The 17,334-nt window shown below is 43.1% G+C and overlaps 2 protein-coding genes across 2 annotated transcripts in view; one reads left to right on the top strand and one right to left on the bottom strand.

Annotated features, from left to right (window-relative positions):
• Positions 1–8,079, top strand: part of LOC135898861 (centrosomal protein of 135 kDa-like) — a 39,295-nt gene extending 31,216 nt beyond the window's left edge. The window contains exons 17-18 of the mRNA XM_065428032.2: positions 4,903–5,007; positions 7,660–8,079. Coding sequence (XP_065284104.2) covers positions 4,903–5,007; positions 7,660–7,804 — 250 coding nt within the window. The 3' untranslated portion in view covers positions 7,805–8,079. The remainder of the gene's footprint in view (positions 1–4,902; positions 5,008–7,659) is intronic.
• A 2,884-nt stretch (positions 8,080–10,963) lies between these two features.
• On the bottom strand, positions 10,964–16,306 carry LOC135898862 (phosphatidylinositol 3,4,5-trisphosphate 3-phosphatase TPTE2-like). The gene is made up of 16 exons (XM_065428033.2): positions 16,134–16,306; positions 15,483–15,644; positions 15,360–15,401; positions 15,113–15,274; positions 14,921–15,031; positions 14,699–14,853; positions 14,551–14,615; positions 14,402–14,462; positions 14,108–14,189; positions 13,870–14,020; positions 13,705–13,785; positions 13,526–13,631; positions 13,165–13,262; positions 12,741–12,836; positions 12,600–12,673; positions 10,964–11,343 (listed from the first exon to the last, which is right to left on the bottom strand). The coding sequence occupies exons 2-16, from the start codon at positions 15,641–15,643 to the stop codon at positions 11,238–11,240; spliced, it is 1,551 nt and encodes a 516-aa protein (XP_065284105.2). The 5' UTR covers position 15,644; positions 16,134–16,306; the 3' UTR covers positions 10,964–11,237.
• Between the last annotated feature and the right edge of the window lie 1,028 nt (positions 16,307–17,334).

The following is a 17,334-nucleotide window of genomic DNA, read 5'->3' as shown; positions in this document are numbered from 1 at the left end:
AACATTGGTGAATAAGAGCGGCATAGAATGGAGCAGAAGGCATTGCTACAAAACCACGCCCTGTTTCTCAACCACTGTCAGGCTGTTGCTTCAAATACGACAGCACTCAATGCACGCACCAAACTCTCATCGGTGACTACCAGGTAGACTAGGCTTCATTAGTCTTGGCTTCAAGCTGGTGACATATCAAAAGAAAAACATCGCTATTTCTGCTCCACTCAATGGCCAAATTTAGCACAGTCGTGTAGTTGGAGTCTGAATTATCACACAGCGCGATGTAAGGTGTTAGAAATTTCGGTTGTCCCTATACATTAACATTAAGTCTAGGGGCTAGTGGTGGCGTGGCGAAGCTGTCCGAATAATAAGCAAGCATGTCTGAATTATCGGTCGGCAGCAGGACATTTAATGAGGAGGGAAGATAACCGATGGTCATTAAGGGTTACGGACTGGATTCCAAGGGAAGGGAAGCGTAGCAGGGGCCAGCAGAAAGTTAGGTGGGCAGATGAGATTAAGAAGTTTGCAGGGACACATGGCCACAATTAGTACATGACAGGGGTTGCTGGAGAAGTATGGGAGAGGCCTTTGCCCTGCAGCGGGCGTAACCAGGCTGATGATGATGATGATGATAAACTGTACATAACGACATTGCACAATTTGACAGTACAATTTCACACAATATAGCTATACAGTCGAACCCACTTACAACAATATTCAAGTGTCACGAAAATTCCATTGTTGCAACCGATAATTATTCTAACTGGGTAGCATAAAAGAATCAAAATGGGGGGATGGCAAAGCTGATATGTGAAAACTATATGGCGGAGAGGCCAGTGCTCACCCCAACCCCCACCCCACCCCCCACCACCACCACCACCACCTTCCTCCATCCAGCTGCTGATTGTGTTCATTCGTTTAACTGCTTTCTGAGTGCTCCGACCTTGTGTAACAAGCCACAGCTGTTGGCGCTAAAGAATGGCACTGCTGTAATAACTGCAAAGAGGTGTCATGGGTGGCAAGTGATATGCGAGCGCCACCGAGGCATCGAGTTAGTGGCCCCAAAAGGGACCTTTTAAAAAATGCAAGAAAGTTGCTGCAGCAGCCTGTCAGCTTGAGAAATCCAGAAGAAAGGCTGAGGCGAAATCGCCACAAGCATCTCACCACATACTTCTCACTGGCTTACACGAGAAAACCCTGTGTCCATCAGCCTTGCACGCTTTATGAAAAGCTTGCCGACATCCTTCTCGAAGGCATCCTGGTGCTCCACGTAGTGCAGCAGATGGTTCCTCATGGAAACGAAGTCCCGGAGGAACTGAATCATCTGCTGAGCCTCCTGTGAGGACAATGTTGAGGCAGCCTGTCCTAACTTGTCATCACTGCCATTGTCGCCGTCGCTATCCAATGCAAGCACGTTCGCAATGATCGCCTTATCGGTCAGAAGCACTTAGTTTCCAAATCCATAGCCATGCACGTTATTTTCACTGGTAACGTCGTGCATTGCCAATGCTGATCGGGCGAATCAGCCATCTTCTGTTTTGGCGGCGAGTCAAACGAGGCTGAGGAACCACGTGGCCAGGAACAATTTTGATGCAACCAACAAAGACGAATGCGAGCAATTAAGCTGTTTGCAGAACTGCGCTGAATGAGGAGCCAGCGAGCAATCTGGGAGCAGCGCAATTGGCGCGGTCCATTCATGTTCAGAGGGGTGGAAGGGCGATCGGAGAGGGGCACCCACAGAAGGTTGGAAAATGAGTGCGCGGTGGCTGTTGGGACGGCAGGCCACTGTGCTGCAGCTTGAATTTCTCGTTTTCTTTTTTTCTTTTCAAGGATTTTCACTACCTTTTCAAGGACTTCACTACCTTTCAGCACGGACACCCAGCAGCCAGACTTCATCATTGTAACCAATAATGTGGCATTGGGACATAGTAGTAAGCGGGTTATTGCACCATGGAAAACATACAAAAGTTGACGGTGCAGCAGCTGCTCATTGTTATCACCAATGTATTGTTCAAACCAGAATCGTCATAATTGGGTTCGACTGTACTATACGAAGGTGGTACTCTATAGAAGGTGCAGCCGATCTGAACCATTCTATATATATGAATGCATTACAATGCTTGTGTTACTTCCATAGCATTACTGGAATGAATGTAAACTTTGCAGTAATATGGCACTGGAGCAAAAGCTACAACTGGTGTCAGGCTATCAGGATACACACAGTCATGTGAATTCGCGTGCCCTTGCATGATAGAAGTTCATCTGCTCAGTCGCAGTCTTGGAATGCTAGGGCATGCTTTGTAGGTTTAAGTCCAGCGGACCATTACTGTTCAGCAGAATATTTAACAAGTGTGCTCAGGTCTTACGCTTCTTAATATGCAGACCTTCCATTTTATAACCAGATCAGTGAAACAGTTAAGGAGAAGGACAGTTGCGAGGAGAAAGAGGGGAAAAGTTTTTGTCTCTCGCAAGAGTTCTGCAAAAATTCGCAGTGTGAAGGAAGTTTAATGAAAGGAAGCGCTGGCTTTTCTGCAAAGCTTAGTTGCCTGATGGCCAAGAGTCTTTAACCTGGAGCACAATATTTTGTAGCACAGAGCAAAACAGAAGACATGGGTCAGAGAAAGGGAGGTGCGGGCTCACTCCTCCCCTCTAGCAGCCATAGAGTTTCATACAATTACTAAAGCGAACTGTGGTACTAGTGTCTACACAGGGTGTCTACCAAGTTGACATTTCCAAATTCCCTGAGTTTTCCAGGTTTTCCCTGAGCACCTTTGCGAAATTCCCTGAATAAGCCAGAACTTTGTTTTATGTCAAGACAGGCCGACACCGCGTTGCCCGATGCTGTCACTCTCTAGTAAGCATACTGAAACAAAAAAAAAAAGACTTAATCCAGTTTGAATAGTAAGGAGTAATATCTATTTTATTTAAAAAGAAAACAGAAGGAAGGTGTAAAATGCACAGAGAAAGAAATGGTAAAGCCCATTCCAAATTGAGTCGAACATTTTCAAATACGAATGAAAAGGAGATGCATACATAAGTAAATATTTTTTTAATATCAGCTATTTCCATCAACTGATAGCAAGCTCATCTGTATGAGGTCCTGAACTTTGTCACAACTAATTATTAAGGTTATCTCTCAGCAGCTGGAAAGTCAACCTCAACTGTCCTGACATACTCTCAGCCCGTACACAACATCTCAGTGTTGGGTTTCACTGCTTAAACAATTTATTTTGGTTTGGATGAGGGTCACCTGTGTCTCAGCGTCAGCCAACACTTAGTTATTTTAGCTCAAGCTCCTTCAGAAAGGCGCCGGCAATTCCTTTCCCGTTAATTCCTCAGTGCGTCGGTCCTTTCTGTTCTCATCCTCCTTCTACCACGCTTTCACCACATGGATCATCTGAAGCATCCTCTTCGTCAGTTGTACAGTCAACATTTGATTTCTTGGACTTCCGAGGGGCCGCAAAAAAAAATTGAAAAAAAAAACGGGCAGTCTGAAAAAAATTAATGCATGTCTTTAACTGCCTTTAAGGGCTAAAATTACCACAGGCAAGTCTGAAAAAGCTCTGAAGGCCTGCCAGTACGCTTATTAGGCATATCAGGGCTTGTACTGTGGCAGGAGACGGGGTGCACGCATGTGTAATTAAGGAATACATACTATGTCCCGTGACAATGCTTCGCCGCCTAACAATAGTGTACTGAGGCGAAGCTAACTTTCGAAGACTGGCATTACGCAACGCGCAGTGCTCTGCGAGTTTCACAGCCAATCGCGAGGATTACAAAGGCGGAGTCGGTGCCATTGGTGATAGCGGTGATAGCGGTGATAGCTTAATAGCGGACATAGAAGCAGCTAGGCCTAACGTTGCCGCGGTGGTGGTTATGGCTGCCAGCGGATCTGCCTGCGAGAGTGCCGGTTCGAGGCGGCGAGATAATCAAAATAGCGGCGGTGGCGGCTTTGATTAATGCCATTTCAGACCTGCAGTTAGGGCAGTGTGCATTGACTATATGGAGTACGTGGTGGTGCCACAAAACAGTGCAAATTATCGGGCATGTCCGAAAAATCGGGCGTCTAGAAAATCGGTCGTTTACTACTCTGGCAATACATCGTGCCGATGACACGGCGTCAATGACGATTCGTTGCGATTCCTCTGTTACTGGAGCCAGCATTAACACGACTTTCGTTCTCTTTCAATAAAGTTACAGCTAATTTTCCCTGATGGAAGCACAAATTCCCTGAGTTTTCCCTGAGTTCTTCCAGACTGTTCAAATTCCCTGAGAATTCCCGGTTTTCCCGGTTTTCCCGGTTGGTAGACACCCTGCTACAGGAGCTGCAAGCAGGGTGGTTCAGCCATCATGGGTATCATGGTTAGTACATAGATTTGCCTAAGCTTCATCCTTCCGGCTTTAAACAGCTTCATGATTTGCAAACTATCAATTTTCATGAAAGTGCTGCATTATAAATAATTTAATAAGCATTATTTAAATTGTCCAATGGCAGAATTTTAACACAGAAGCCCAATATTGACATAATTATGGCAAGGATGCATAGACAAGCGGAGCTACTGCAATTAGAAGTAATTACGCGTATTTGCAGATTCTTATTGCCTTCTGCATTAAAAAATAAGTATAGATTGCTTTGAAATTTAGGCCAACAAAGGCAGATAAGGTAAAATAAACGAAGCCCCAAGAACGAAAATCAGACAAATATATGTACCAACCATCATTCCCACGGTGGCTGAATGATCACAGCACCAGAGTTTCCTCTAGTAGTTATTGTAGGAAACTCTATGCCAGCAGCATTGCTTGTCTGGCTTTAATGGTTCGAAACTGGTACTGCCAAATGAAACGAGGCAATGCCAGTAGGTGTGTGGCTCAAAATAAGCTTTTGTCATTCTCTGCACTAATTTACAGGGCAGCCCAAAATGAGGAGAACAGTTTTCTCAGAAGCAAGCTGTCGGAGTTTGAGCATGCAGTGGAGCAACTAAAGCAACGAGTCATCAGTGAGCAATATGAAAGGTGAGACACAGACGCAGCAGCCTTTCTCCGTACAGTTTATAACACTGTGTGGTGTGGTGGTGCTTATGCTTCAAGATAATACAAAGCAGGGGACTTGTCCGCCACCTAGCGAACAAGTAGTGTGACCAGCTCCATTTACTGTAAGCACATGTCAGGCTTACCGTGTTTATCAAGTCACTGTAAAAAATTTCTCGTTTATAACGCTTCTCAAGGCTCGTTTGGCTATCCGATCTTCTTGTTCCAAAACATGGAGGCTTGGCATCTATGTATATACCTTTTGTATTGTAGTTTAATGTGGTCTCACTTGGTACATTTATTTTGATTGAAAGCTAGAAAATGATTACCACAGTAATTTCATGGTGAAAATTAGTGTTGTCAGCAGTGATGACGACCGTTTGTTTCACCTCAGTGTTATAATCCAAATCCTGCAACCTCCAAAGTATGGAAATGTGTCGTACAAAGTATATTCTTACATCAATTGTATTAGACTTCTAAGCACTGGAGTCTTCTTCAGCAAAGATATTGCACATCTTTTTTACCATCTTTAGAGAAGTAATTTTGCTTGTTCAGGATTTTCCCTGAAAAGGCCATCTGGTTTTTTTTTTCTTTCTTTCTTTTACCTGTATGTCCCCCTGTGACTAGGCCACCTTCCAGCACAAGCACCACCATTTTACTGGCAGCATCATAACTACAAAGAGAGGCCAGCTTGCAGTATTTTGCACTTCATTAATTGGGCAATCAAATGTGACTTGTCCATATGTGTACACACACATCTGTGTTATGCATTGCAAGTGCAAATATCAGTGACAGTAAATAGTAAACAATGCAGAAGAATTTACGCAAGCAAGAGGAATACTGCATAGTTTTAAGATTTAAAAAAATTCGGAGAGGACAGTGTAGGTTTTAGCACCTACGACACACCATAGACAGCAGCAGCTACCTAATGGTTTGTTTAAAGGAGTACTAGCACATATTTGAAGCTGTAAGAACCCTACCACACACTTCTTCCATGTAAAAGAATCACACTTAACAAGTACAAAGGTTGGGAAACACTTATATTTTAATTTGATACTAAAGTCTGGAAATGTCATACATGGTCTCATCGAAATTACCGTGATGAGTGAGCAGAGTTTGCTGATTTCTTGTCGCAATAAGGCTATCGGTGTAGCTAATAAAAAAAATTAAGAGGGCTGTGGGCATTTCTTCTGGCTGCATTCGCATGTGGCAACCACAGCAATCAGAGGAACAAAGTGAACTAGTGTATTGCGATATCATGACACATCCATCTCCCGAGGACTGAAACCAAGACTTAGTTAACAGAGGAACAAGTATGATAGTAAATAATTTAGGGTTGTCGGACACTTGCTAGTATATTTTTAAAGGTTTGCAGGGTTTTGGCCTTCAATTAGAATAAAAAATATATATATATATGTCGGTACTCCTTTAAGATTGCCTCATGCGTGCATCATGACACGGTGCCCTGAAAGGTTGGAACTGCACTTGTTTACTTTGAGTAAAGAAGGGAAAGGTATGCACATTGCCATGCCAATCAGCTTGATAGGTCAAGGCACGAACAGGCACTCGGTGCAGAAAGCAAAAGTGTATTAAATCGTGAAGTGAACTCTTACAAAGTGTCTACACTCTGGGGTGCAACTTTTATTCCACAACAGTAATCACCAACCTTGCATTCATTTTCTCTCCTTAATGTTCCTTGCCCAATACTTTCCTGCCAAAAACACCAGGCGAGTCTTTGCATTCCATCCTGGCTTTTGAGCAAAAGTATTAAGTCCCAGCTTGACCGAGTTGGGGCAGCAAAATGTCCAGACATTTGCATTTCTTTTTCTACTGAGTAACAATCAATGAACCAAATTTCTTTTTTCTAATGGCTGACAGCTCACTTGCACATTCTTCCGTATTCTGCTATATTATGACGTAGTAGTTCCGCGGAAACCCGCAAGGTAGAGAGAAGTAATGAAATGATTCCTTTGTAGCAATAGCTACGAACGGGTGGATGTCTAATTCACTGCTATATTATCATAAACATAAAGCCAGTTTCTCTTTTGTTGCGGTCCTAATTCTGTTGTAGGCTCTAACCATTCGCAGTATTACCTCTAACTCCATGTTAGCTAGGGAAGTGCTGCACCTTTCTTGATGTAAATCATGATATGGGAGGACTAAAAAAATATGTGCAAGATTGTTTCTCGTACTATGACTAGTGGCTCCTGGCACTGACAGCCTGTCATCGCCAGCCACAACTTCATCCACTCAACAGTTGGGAACACTGCTCAGCATGTCGCTGTATTCCCAACAGGAATGTAGCAAGTGCAAAGCTTTAAATCATTGCAAGATTGACGATGATTATTCTTGTGGGATGAAACAAATTATAAAAGGCATAAAAATTTAAAGAACTGTGATGTTCAAAAATTGGAAAATGCTTAGCGGTGATGTAATTTGGTCCACTGCTTGAAGGGGCAGGAGTAAAACTATGCCATGGAGTGGAAAGGGCGCCCTAAGAGGCAGGACTTACAATAGTTGTAGTAGCCCCAACTTCTTGTCAAAAGACTAGAGAGCTGTAGGCCACAAAACAGTCTCCTAAACATCCCACTGGTCAGGAACAAAAACTCATGCAAATTGTACATTCAATTTCTGCAGGGAAAAGTGCAAGGAAGAGTTGAAACGACTGCAGCAACAAGCAGCCAATGGACTGCACGGCAAACTTACACTGCACGGTTTCACAGGTTCATTACAGACGAGGCTCAACTTTAGCCCAGAAAATGTAACCAGGGCTCCGCAATAGCCCTAGTCTGTCATTGAAGCTTCACAATAGAAGGCACAGCACATGTCATTTGAACAGTGCATTTCACATAATATGAATGCAACCTACTCATTTGTACAGAAAATCATTTGGCATCACCATACTTTCATATCTTATTTTACTGCAATTTTCTTGAAGCATGCCAAAATGCTTTGCACTATTGCATATATCTTCTTGTTAGACCCACAATGCGACTTACATTGTATATTTCTTTTACTTGGCTGAATAAATTTTTATATGTCCCCTGCATCCCAACATGCAATAGAGAACAAGCTATTTGAACATTCAAGAGAATTTTTAAAGCTGAAAGTTAGTGCTCTCCACACTGCTTGCACAACGACCACATTAAAGGTACACTAAAGGCAAATGCTAAGTTGATGTGGACTGCTTAAATACCACTCCAGAAGCCTCGCAATGATTGTTTCATGCCAAGAAACGACAAGAAAATTGCGTCTGAAGGGTCCGAATCAGAGTTTCATATTAGCATAACTAGAGGGAAATCTGGCGCTGCGATCGTTCAACCATCATGGGAATGACCGGAAGCGCAGTCAGTCAACAGAATGCCAATCCATAGATTGGCATTCTGTTGACTGGCAAACTAGTCTACAAGTATTTTTTGGCAGTTTTGGTTTCGCTTGCTATAATTGCAAGCTATAACCTATTATAACTATAATAATTGCTATAACCTGCAGTGGGACAGTGCAACACAAAGCTCTCTGCCTTTGTTCTGTTGCTCGAAGTGGCTATAGCGCGCTGGGACAGCAGCTGGGACGATGTCGCAGTGTGGTGTCGAAGCCCCGACAAGAAAGCGATGGCGTCGTACACATTGAAAGACCATGTTTTGACTGTTTGGACCTCAGTTTGTTAAGTGTGTTAGGTTGGCGCTGTAGCGTTACATGCTTTATGAAACTTCAGAATAGGAGAAAGAAGGCACTACTGATACAAGACAGACAGTTGTACTTCTAGTGGCTTGACAATCAAATTTTATTGAGGGCTTCATTATGCATAGCTTGTTTATGTGCTCATTGAAATGCATGTTTTAGGACTTTGAGAACACTAACGTGGTAGGAAAGATTGCTACTTCCTGGCTGTAGTGTAGGGTCTCAAAATGGGTAAGTGCAAAGCCGTGCCGTAATACTTCAGAAGCGGTACGTCAATATAAAATACAATGAAGCATACTTGTAGGAGGCCTCAAGCATCCCTGCTAGCACTGCAGCAGATGTGCTTAAAGGTACTTGAAGACGTTCAGCAATCGTGACAGCCGAAGCAGCCTTTCGAAAGAGCAAGAGAGTTCGCAAGTGCCTGTCGTCTGCGAGAAAAGTCTCACGTTTGCAGCGAGCAGGCGTCGTAGCGGAGGACACTTGTAGCATTCCTCTCAGAGACGCAACACTTTCTCACAATATGAAATTTTTATTTTCATAAATACTTCATGAGTATTATTATACAAGTACATGCACGGTTGTTACAGCTGTTGTAAAAAGAAATAAGTTATTCTCTGGCATCAAATCGGTAACAGAATTTCACTAGAATGCCTACCCTGGTGTAAACCATGCTTCAACCTCAAAGTCATACAAAGTTCATGTAACGTGTTGTGCATTATATAAGACACTTTAGAAATAAAATTAGATTTTACTCGATAATATTTGAGTATAGCTTCGTTTACTGCGCCGCATTGAAGGCACAGCCGCAAGCAAACGCCGCTAGTCTAAAGATTGAAGTCATTCCGAAGCCTGTACTTCCCATGTAGGTTGAGGCAATGCTCAGGAGAACCCCCGTAGACACTAGCACCACATTTCCCTCTAGGGTACTTATTTAGAAACTCTATGGTCCGAATACTTTTATCGCAGTTCAAATCTCCCGCCACCCAACCGGGGTGTGGTGACTTTGCGTACGCCATCACCACCCTTTGTTGCCATCTGTGAGTAAAACCAAGCCCGACAGACGGCAGCACAGTTTTTTTGCACTAAACGCAAACGCGCGTTCGTGGACAAAGCAAGCCAAGACAGAGCGGTGGATTCGCCGCTGCAACTGCTTTTTGGTCAAGTGGTGTGGACCATTCGAGCATCCCACAACATCACATGGAAGTTGAATTCTCTGCTACTTAGTTTGTGAGAGTTTCGCGAGCCAGCAAAACCAGCGCAACACTACGCGAGAAAGAAACTGCTGAAACGTGAAGGCGTGGGTGGTGCAGAGTCTAGCGAAAACTGAACCTTTCGACCGCCCGTGTCTTCAAGGGTAATCCGAATGGTTTTTTTTTTTAAAAACGAGATAAACTGGACAAGTAGCATTTTATTTAATCTTGTAATGCAATACAGAAATGTTTTTGTAACGAGTGGCTGAGTACTAGTGACAGAATTTAACTGAGGTGTGCTTTCATCATCGGGCAAGTACTTGAATGTCGTGGGGGAGTCTCCAATTATGTCCTGCACTTACATCAATTTCTCGATTACTAAGGCTTTGATAGCGATATTATTGACACCTGAGATTCTCGACCACTAATCTATCACTTTAGCATAACTTCATATTTGCCTTTAGTGTCCCTTTCAGTACCTCAATGTATAGTTTCCTCTAAAATTACTTGAGGAAACTGTAGCTCTGATCATAGTTACCACAGGACCAATGGGTATACTAGTACATAGACTTGTCCATATCCATGCTAGTGGCTTAATAGACTGCCTTCTTTCCGGAAGTTCCCAAGCAATCATTCTAAAAGCACAAACGCATTAAGCCTCTGTGCATGCACGTAGTACATACTCTTGCATTTATAGCGCAACAATTCGTTGGATATGATCAGTTTGCAAAAGAATTTGAAGCCAGAAGGATGAAGTTTAGGTACATCCATGTAAAACCCATATGCTAGCTTAACCATCATGCTTATATCTTAGAGACTAGTGCCAGGTTTCCCCTCTGGTAATCCTTGTAGGGACTGAGCAATAAAATTTCAGTCAGGCACATTTATAAGTGGGATGTGGAGAGGCACATAACTATGCAAAATAAAGCATTCTCTTCCTTCAATTCTGTTACCACTATAACATCTCACCAAACAGCCAATATGTGCAGGTGAGCTAATGATTAATGGAAAAAAGGGAACATTAATCATTACAAAATGTGTCCCTTACACAATTTGCTGCAAAACCATGATTTGAAGGTACAATGTAGAGCACTGCTCCATTTTATTTGTAACATACTACACAAGCCTAAACATACATTAATAAAGAGCATAATTTGTAGTATAAACAGTATGTACATGGCTCTCTGAAGGCAGAGTTTCCATAAATACAACCGTCGGTTGTAGTCGTCTGTGGTTCTCCACACTGCCAGTGTGGAGTGCAGCTGAGTTGAGTAGATTGGCCAGGATTGCACATCACAGGGAAAAAAGTCAAGAGGCACCGGTTGTGCATGCAGCATCCTCGGCTCAGGATGGATTGGCGAAAAGTAGCTCGACGGCAAAGCCGGCGTCGTACACCTTCCACGTCTTCGGCTTGTGAGGGTTATCAAGAACGTCTCTTGGCAAGAACAGCCTAAGACATTCAAAGGCAACAGCTAAAGAGCTCATACAAGCCTTTGTAAAAGCCTTCTTAATAGTTACACGGCATGTCCACACAAATAGCTGATTGAGTACTATGTGCTTACTATGAAGATAAGGGCACAAATTACTTTCATGAGACGAACAAAATGTGCATTCTAGTCACTAACTAACCATACATTGAAAGAGCTACAAAAGGCCACAAAACACTGCAATCTTCCCCACCAGAGTGTTGTGAAGCAAAAAATTGAGTCTCCTTCAGTTCAGCTAATCGTTTAAAGACAAAAGTATATTACATTGCGTTCTAAGATATACCAACGGCTGAACCTAAAAAGTGTAGAGAACTTTCTGCTCTAGAACATCCCGAATACAAAAAAATAAGATCATGAAGCCACACGACATACTTGTGTTATGATTTAGGCACAAAATTTGGAAAAGGGAAGTTTGGCCTTTGTATTGCCTTAGTAATCCATTTTCAGTCATAGGAATGAAGGTTGAGTTTCTAAGTATTTTGCCAGTCAAAGTTGAGTTACTTATTTAACTAAGTTCTGCAGACTTTTTGTATGGAATAATGATGCTCCAGCTATAGCCACTTGCATTATTGCAATGCAAATCCAGGTGTGCTCAAATTGTGGAAGGGCCATGTCCTTTAGAGGGCACCACTTTCCATACGTTAGCCACACTGTGGGGCATACGTAGAATGATGGTGACGATCTCACTACTTGTCACCACTGCTCAGGTTGGTGTATGGAAGCAGAAGGGGAGCAGCACAAAGTGCAAGTTGTTGGTGCTCTACCAATGACAGGTATAAAATATCTGCTGTGGTAATACCACCATAGTGGACCAGTGGCTCCCATGCATGTTCACACAACTGGGCAGGCATTGCAACAAAGCGGGAAGTTATGCTCCGACTGTCAACATAGTCCGGATCCGAGTCATTTGGTGAGCAAACAAACAGCTGAATTGTGATTGGGAAAACATGAAACTACAAGTAACATCAATGGCCACTGTATCACAAGATCGCTGGCATGATTCGATATCCTTTGCAGTGTGCAAAAAGCCTTTTGTACTCTTTGGTATTTATGAACACATTTTGCTCTGAATAAAGTGCAGATAGCCAGCAGTATGCCTGATCTTCTCGTGTTCCTTTTTTTGCAGTTCATTTGACAGTTTATTACGTAACAACCTGCAGTATGTGAATCGCCACAATACAATTTTGTGGCTAAGAGACTTTGCTGTACAACAACTTACTTGTTGTCTTTGATGAAGCTGGTGTGGAACCAGAAGTAAAACGGGCAGTCTTCATAACCTCGAGGCACAGATGGCTACAAAGAGTAGAGAATGGTTAATGTGCAAAACTTACCAGTGAAGGCCATTACTGAGTACACTTACACTTTGGCAGGAAAACTTGAATTTCACGTCCCCTTTAACAACAGGGAAGTTAATGGGACTCACTTCAAGAACGTCAGCTTCAGAACGGTAGTGCACCTGAAAATGAACAAATGCAGGCACAAAAGTATGAAAACAAAATTCTGCCAGATTAAGTTTAAGAAAATGTGCTGTAGGGCAGTGTTTACTGGTGTAGCCTTTTGTAACCCTGTGGAGGTAAAGAAATAGCTCCCACACTGTCAAGCTCATCACAAAATCGTGAATCGTGAAGTAAAATCGTGAATACTGAGCACATCTTATTCGTACAATTTGGCACTAGGGCAAGTAAAAGTTTTTCCCTTGTATGGCCACAGGGAGTTGCTAAACTCTATATAGTGGTGCAATGCACTCACTGCAATTTCAAACAAACGCTTTAGCAAATACTAACCTGACAGTTCATTTGACGTCCAAAGTCCATCTCGAACACCTTGGACTTGGCTTCAAAGACTTCACATGAAAAGTCTGTTCCTGTGCCTTGTCCAACCCCTGTGTATTTTAATACGAGCCAGTAAGAGAAGGTTCCACTGACAAGACACCTGTGACTCATGAAATCAGTTCATCTTCTGCATCTTTAAACTGATAAGATAGCCAACTTGGGCTGTACTTTGGGTCAATCACTTTTGGAGATATGAGCTAAAGTGACCAGCTGAGCCAGCAGGCATGACGCCTCACTCCTATGAGGTGATGTGCTACATTTTCGATCAAGAATACAGCCCCTGGTGTTGAGAATGAATGCAAAATGAACTCGCCTGACAACTTGTAGATCCTTATTTCTTTGACTTTTAATGAAGCCTCATCAGGCACCACTCCATCATGCTTCTCCTTCACTTCCTGAAAGTATTCTACGTAGCGGCTCTGCAGATACAAAAGCAAAAGTCATTTTCCGACTTGTCATTCTTTAAAAATGCCCCAGAAAATGTTGACATGCCTGACTAGGGGTCTCAACACCCTGAAACTTGGTCCCAACGGTCTTGTCTGTGCGGACATTTCCAAAGTATTCCAGACTTGCCTTTAAGAAGTAAAATAATTTATAACAATTCTGCAATACTGTGCAATGCAGTCTTCTGCATGTTCATCTCGCATTGTGTCTCACCTGGGCAGATTCAAAAAGGCCATTGTGCATGAGCAGCATACAAATCATTGTTCCTGTTCTTCCTTTGCCGCCTTTACAATGCACAGCCACTACATTTTCAGGATTCTCATTCAAGAACGCTTGAGCCTTTGCCACAAACTCTGTTGCATCCCTGCAAAAAAATATGAGGAAGAGTGGCAATTTATGTGCAAGGGTTTGTTGTACTTTTGCACTTGCTTAGAATTTTCTAACTACGCACCTAAGTAAAGGTACGTTGTGATCATCAATTAAGTAGCGTTCAATGCAACCATTGAAGTGGCTGTTGTCGTAGGTTCGTTCACCTGGAAGTTAAGCATTAGTATTAGCATAAAAATGCAATCATGGACAGCAGGGCATATTGAGTAGAGTGGTGATATTAGGAAATTTGTAAGCCTAAGGTAGAGGTGAATAGAAGAGAGCTTCGTCATGCAGCAGGCTAAATAACCTAATGACAATTTTGAGTATTAGCAATATGCCTTGGCATAGCAGGACTGAATGCATTAGAAGTCCTCACTGCACATATTGTAGATGCGGTAGTGGTTTGGATGTTTTGTGCTGAAAAATCTCTCCACTTCCTGAAAGGAAAAGGTGGCCAATCACAATGTTGCCATTCAGTGGTGCACCTTTTTAACGAAAAAGCCAGAAGTATAGAAAATGACTTACTTGAATTGGGTTTCGATACCATGACATCTTTCCAGATGACGGATATGACATTGCAATGATCCTATCTGCACAAAACAGCCAGGAACACATAGTATATTGAGGCACCCTTGGAGCAAATAATTCATCATGAAAGATGTGACAAACTCACCAGTCACGTAAACAAGGTCAAGATCGAAGCCATCTTGCCTGTACCGTCGCTTATTCTCGGACACCATGAGTCTGGCGCCCTTGGTCAAATTTTTCTTTTCAGTGTAGATTCGAAGAAGGCTAACTATGCGAACTACTCGACCAATTACCAGAAGCCTGTACAAGTAAATGAAAATGATGTGCCCTAAAGGCTCAGTTTTAATGCTTGAAATGCTTCACTTACTTGTAGTATCCGGATATTTCGACAGAGACATATGCAACTGTGGCAACAAACGACAGCGTGACTACAATGAAGTCCACAGCATTGTACCAACGCTTCAGGAACTCTCCAGTACTGCAAGGAAGAATTATTGGAACACGTGTGTTGAAGCTGCAATGCATATATATGTTAAGTATCAAGTAAGTGATTGTTTACCCTTGAGCATATATCCGAAAGAGGATCTCGAGGACAAAGAAAGAAACAAAGCATAGTGCCACAATATCATATGCATTCTCAGCATGTGCCGGCTTGTTTGGTTGACATAAGTCTGCTATAAGCACACTTATGTCAATAATAATTAGAGAAAAACTGAAGAGTCTGTAAAAAGAAGAAAACGAAAGGCAACGATACAGCGGAACTGCCAAAGCAAATATTCTTCACAGTAGTTGGAGCCTACACGCACCTGAATCCAAGGTGTTCCACAAATCTCTTTAGCATTGCATGCCTGTAGAAATAAAGTGCCACAATAAGTTTCGTGTTTGACTCTGACAGGCTATAAGGCACAAAGCTAACAGACGGTACCTACCTTGGGATTTGCTCGCTGGGCTGATCAAAAGCGCTGCTGTTCAGCTGGTGACTTTTCTCAATCACGACCACCTCTGATGCCTCTTGGCCGGTAGTGCCGTTGCTGCTCGTCGCGCCTATTTGCTCCATGCTTTCGTTTGCGAATTGCGTGTACTTCACCATTCTGCCAATAGCCAATTCAACGCAATTAGCGCCATAATAGCACGAACAACAGGTGTCAACGAGCTCATTGGGCAGTGTTTTCGGGCCGTCAACAACCTTTAAGACTTTCCTAAGTTACACCTAGCGCTGTGGCCCCCTCATATATACTTGGGCGTTTGAATGCGGCAGGCTTGCCACGAGGCAGCTGTTGAGAAACTTGAGGCGTTGTCGAATTCTTTCCTCCCGCAGCCGGCGCAGTAATAAGTCGACCGGCCGAGCTACGGCGAAGCGAAATCGATCCGCTTCCGCGCGGAACGAGAGTGAACACCTATGCAAAACTTTCTAGCTTTTGTTTTCATTTCGCACTGATTATTCTCTTACACCTGTATACGCAAACAGGTACGCTGTGACGCGCTTTGCATGACCAAGTAGCAAGATCCGCCCCCTTTCCCCTAGCAAGCAAGTTGACGCGTACACGGGAAAAAGGCAAGAAATAAAGAGACCAACTCACCTGCAACCTTGTCGTAACGTCCTCGCACGAAAAACCTCCCGGATTCAGCACAGTAACAACGCTATGGCCACTCTCTAACTACTTTAGAAACTAGTTAGCAACTTTTCGTATCCCGACCCACGTCCCGCGGCCGCAGCTCGCGCACCAGCTGTTCTTTTTTCTTTTCTTTTTGGTTCGTTCGCACCACGTGATGCCATAGGCTGTGTCCGGAAATGAGCCGTGATTGGCCCTAGCCAGCCGCAAGCGTTTGACATTGGCTCGGCGCGAAATAAAATCGGCTCGCGCCTCTTTCAAACATCTCAATGTGCGCGCTAACGTGCACTCGTAACAAACGTCTTTACGCGGAACCGAGGAGACATATTCTGCATATTTCAGATGCAGGCCCATAAGAAAGTTCACAATGAACTTCAACAATTTCTTGTTATATGTTACATTTCGGGTCATCGTACGATGGCAGGCCGGAAGTACGTGTTCAAAAAAGATTTTGCGCTAACCGCTGCACTGTTCTTGCTCAAATTTTCCAGAACGATTGCATTTCGGCGTCTACTTTGTTTAGTAAACACTTGGCACGATTATTCGCCTGTTTTTAAAGACATTAATGTGAAACTGTTTTCGTCTATGGTAAAAATTGCGTTTGAAAAACCGGCCCTGGCACAGACTGGTTTCGCCACCTGCCGTCATCTACAGACAGCAGCGTTTCATGGAGGGCTGCCGTGTGTTGCCCGCTCCTGGAACAGGTGACCTATGAGGTGATTGCCCTCCCTGAAACGCTGCTTTCTGCAGATGACGACAGCTGGCGACACAAGTTTATGTTTGCGCCGTCCCGGCGGCAGCTCGTATTCACATAAGCTCAGGCAAATTTTGACTTTTTTCTTAGAAACCAGGCAATTAACTGTGCCAAGTGTTATACTAAACGAAGTCGACGCCAAAATGCGATCGTTCTGCAAAATTTGAGCAAGAACAATGCAGCAGTAAACGGTATATTTGACTGACGTTTTCATCCAAATATACTGTGCTTATTGAACGTACGTTGTACTTTTCTTCATTTTACTACCGGGGCCAGCGCGATTTCCTCGGCCATATATATATATATATATATATATATATATATATATATGATTATCAGTGACACGCAAATGCGTGTCATTGATATGATATGCGTGTTTATAATGCGCAATGATGACGATTTATGATGCACAGT

This window comes from Dermacentor albipictus, chromosome 3 (genome assembly GCF_038994185.2).
Source record: "Dermacentor albipictus isolate Rhodes 1998 colony chromosome 3, USDA_Dalb.pri_finalv2, whole genome shotgun sequence".
In the NCBI taxonomy this organism is placed as follows: Eukaryota; Metazoa; Arthropoda; class Arachnida; order Ixodida; family Ixodidae; genus Dermacentor; species Dermacentor albipictus.
Note: the sequence above shows the minus strand (reverse complement) of the source record. Positions and strands in the feature narration are given on the sequence as shown.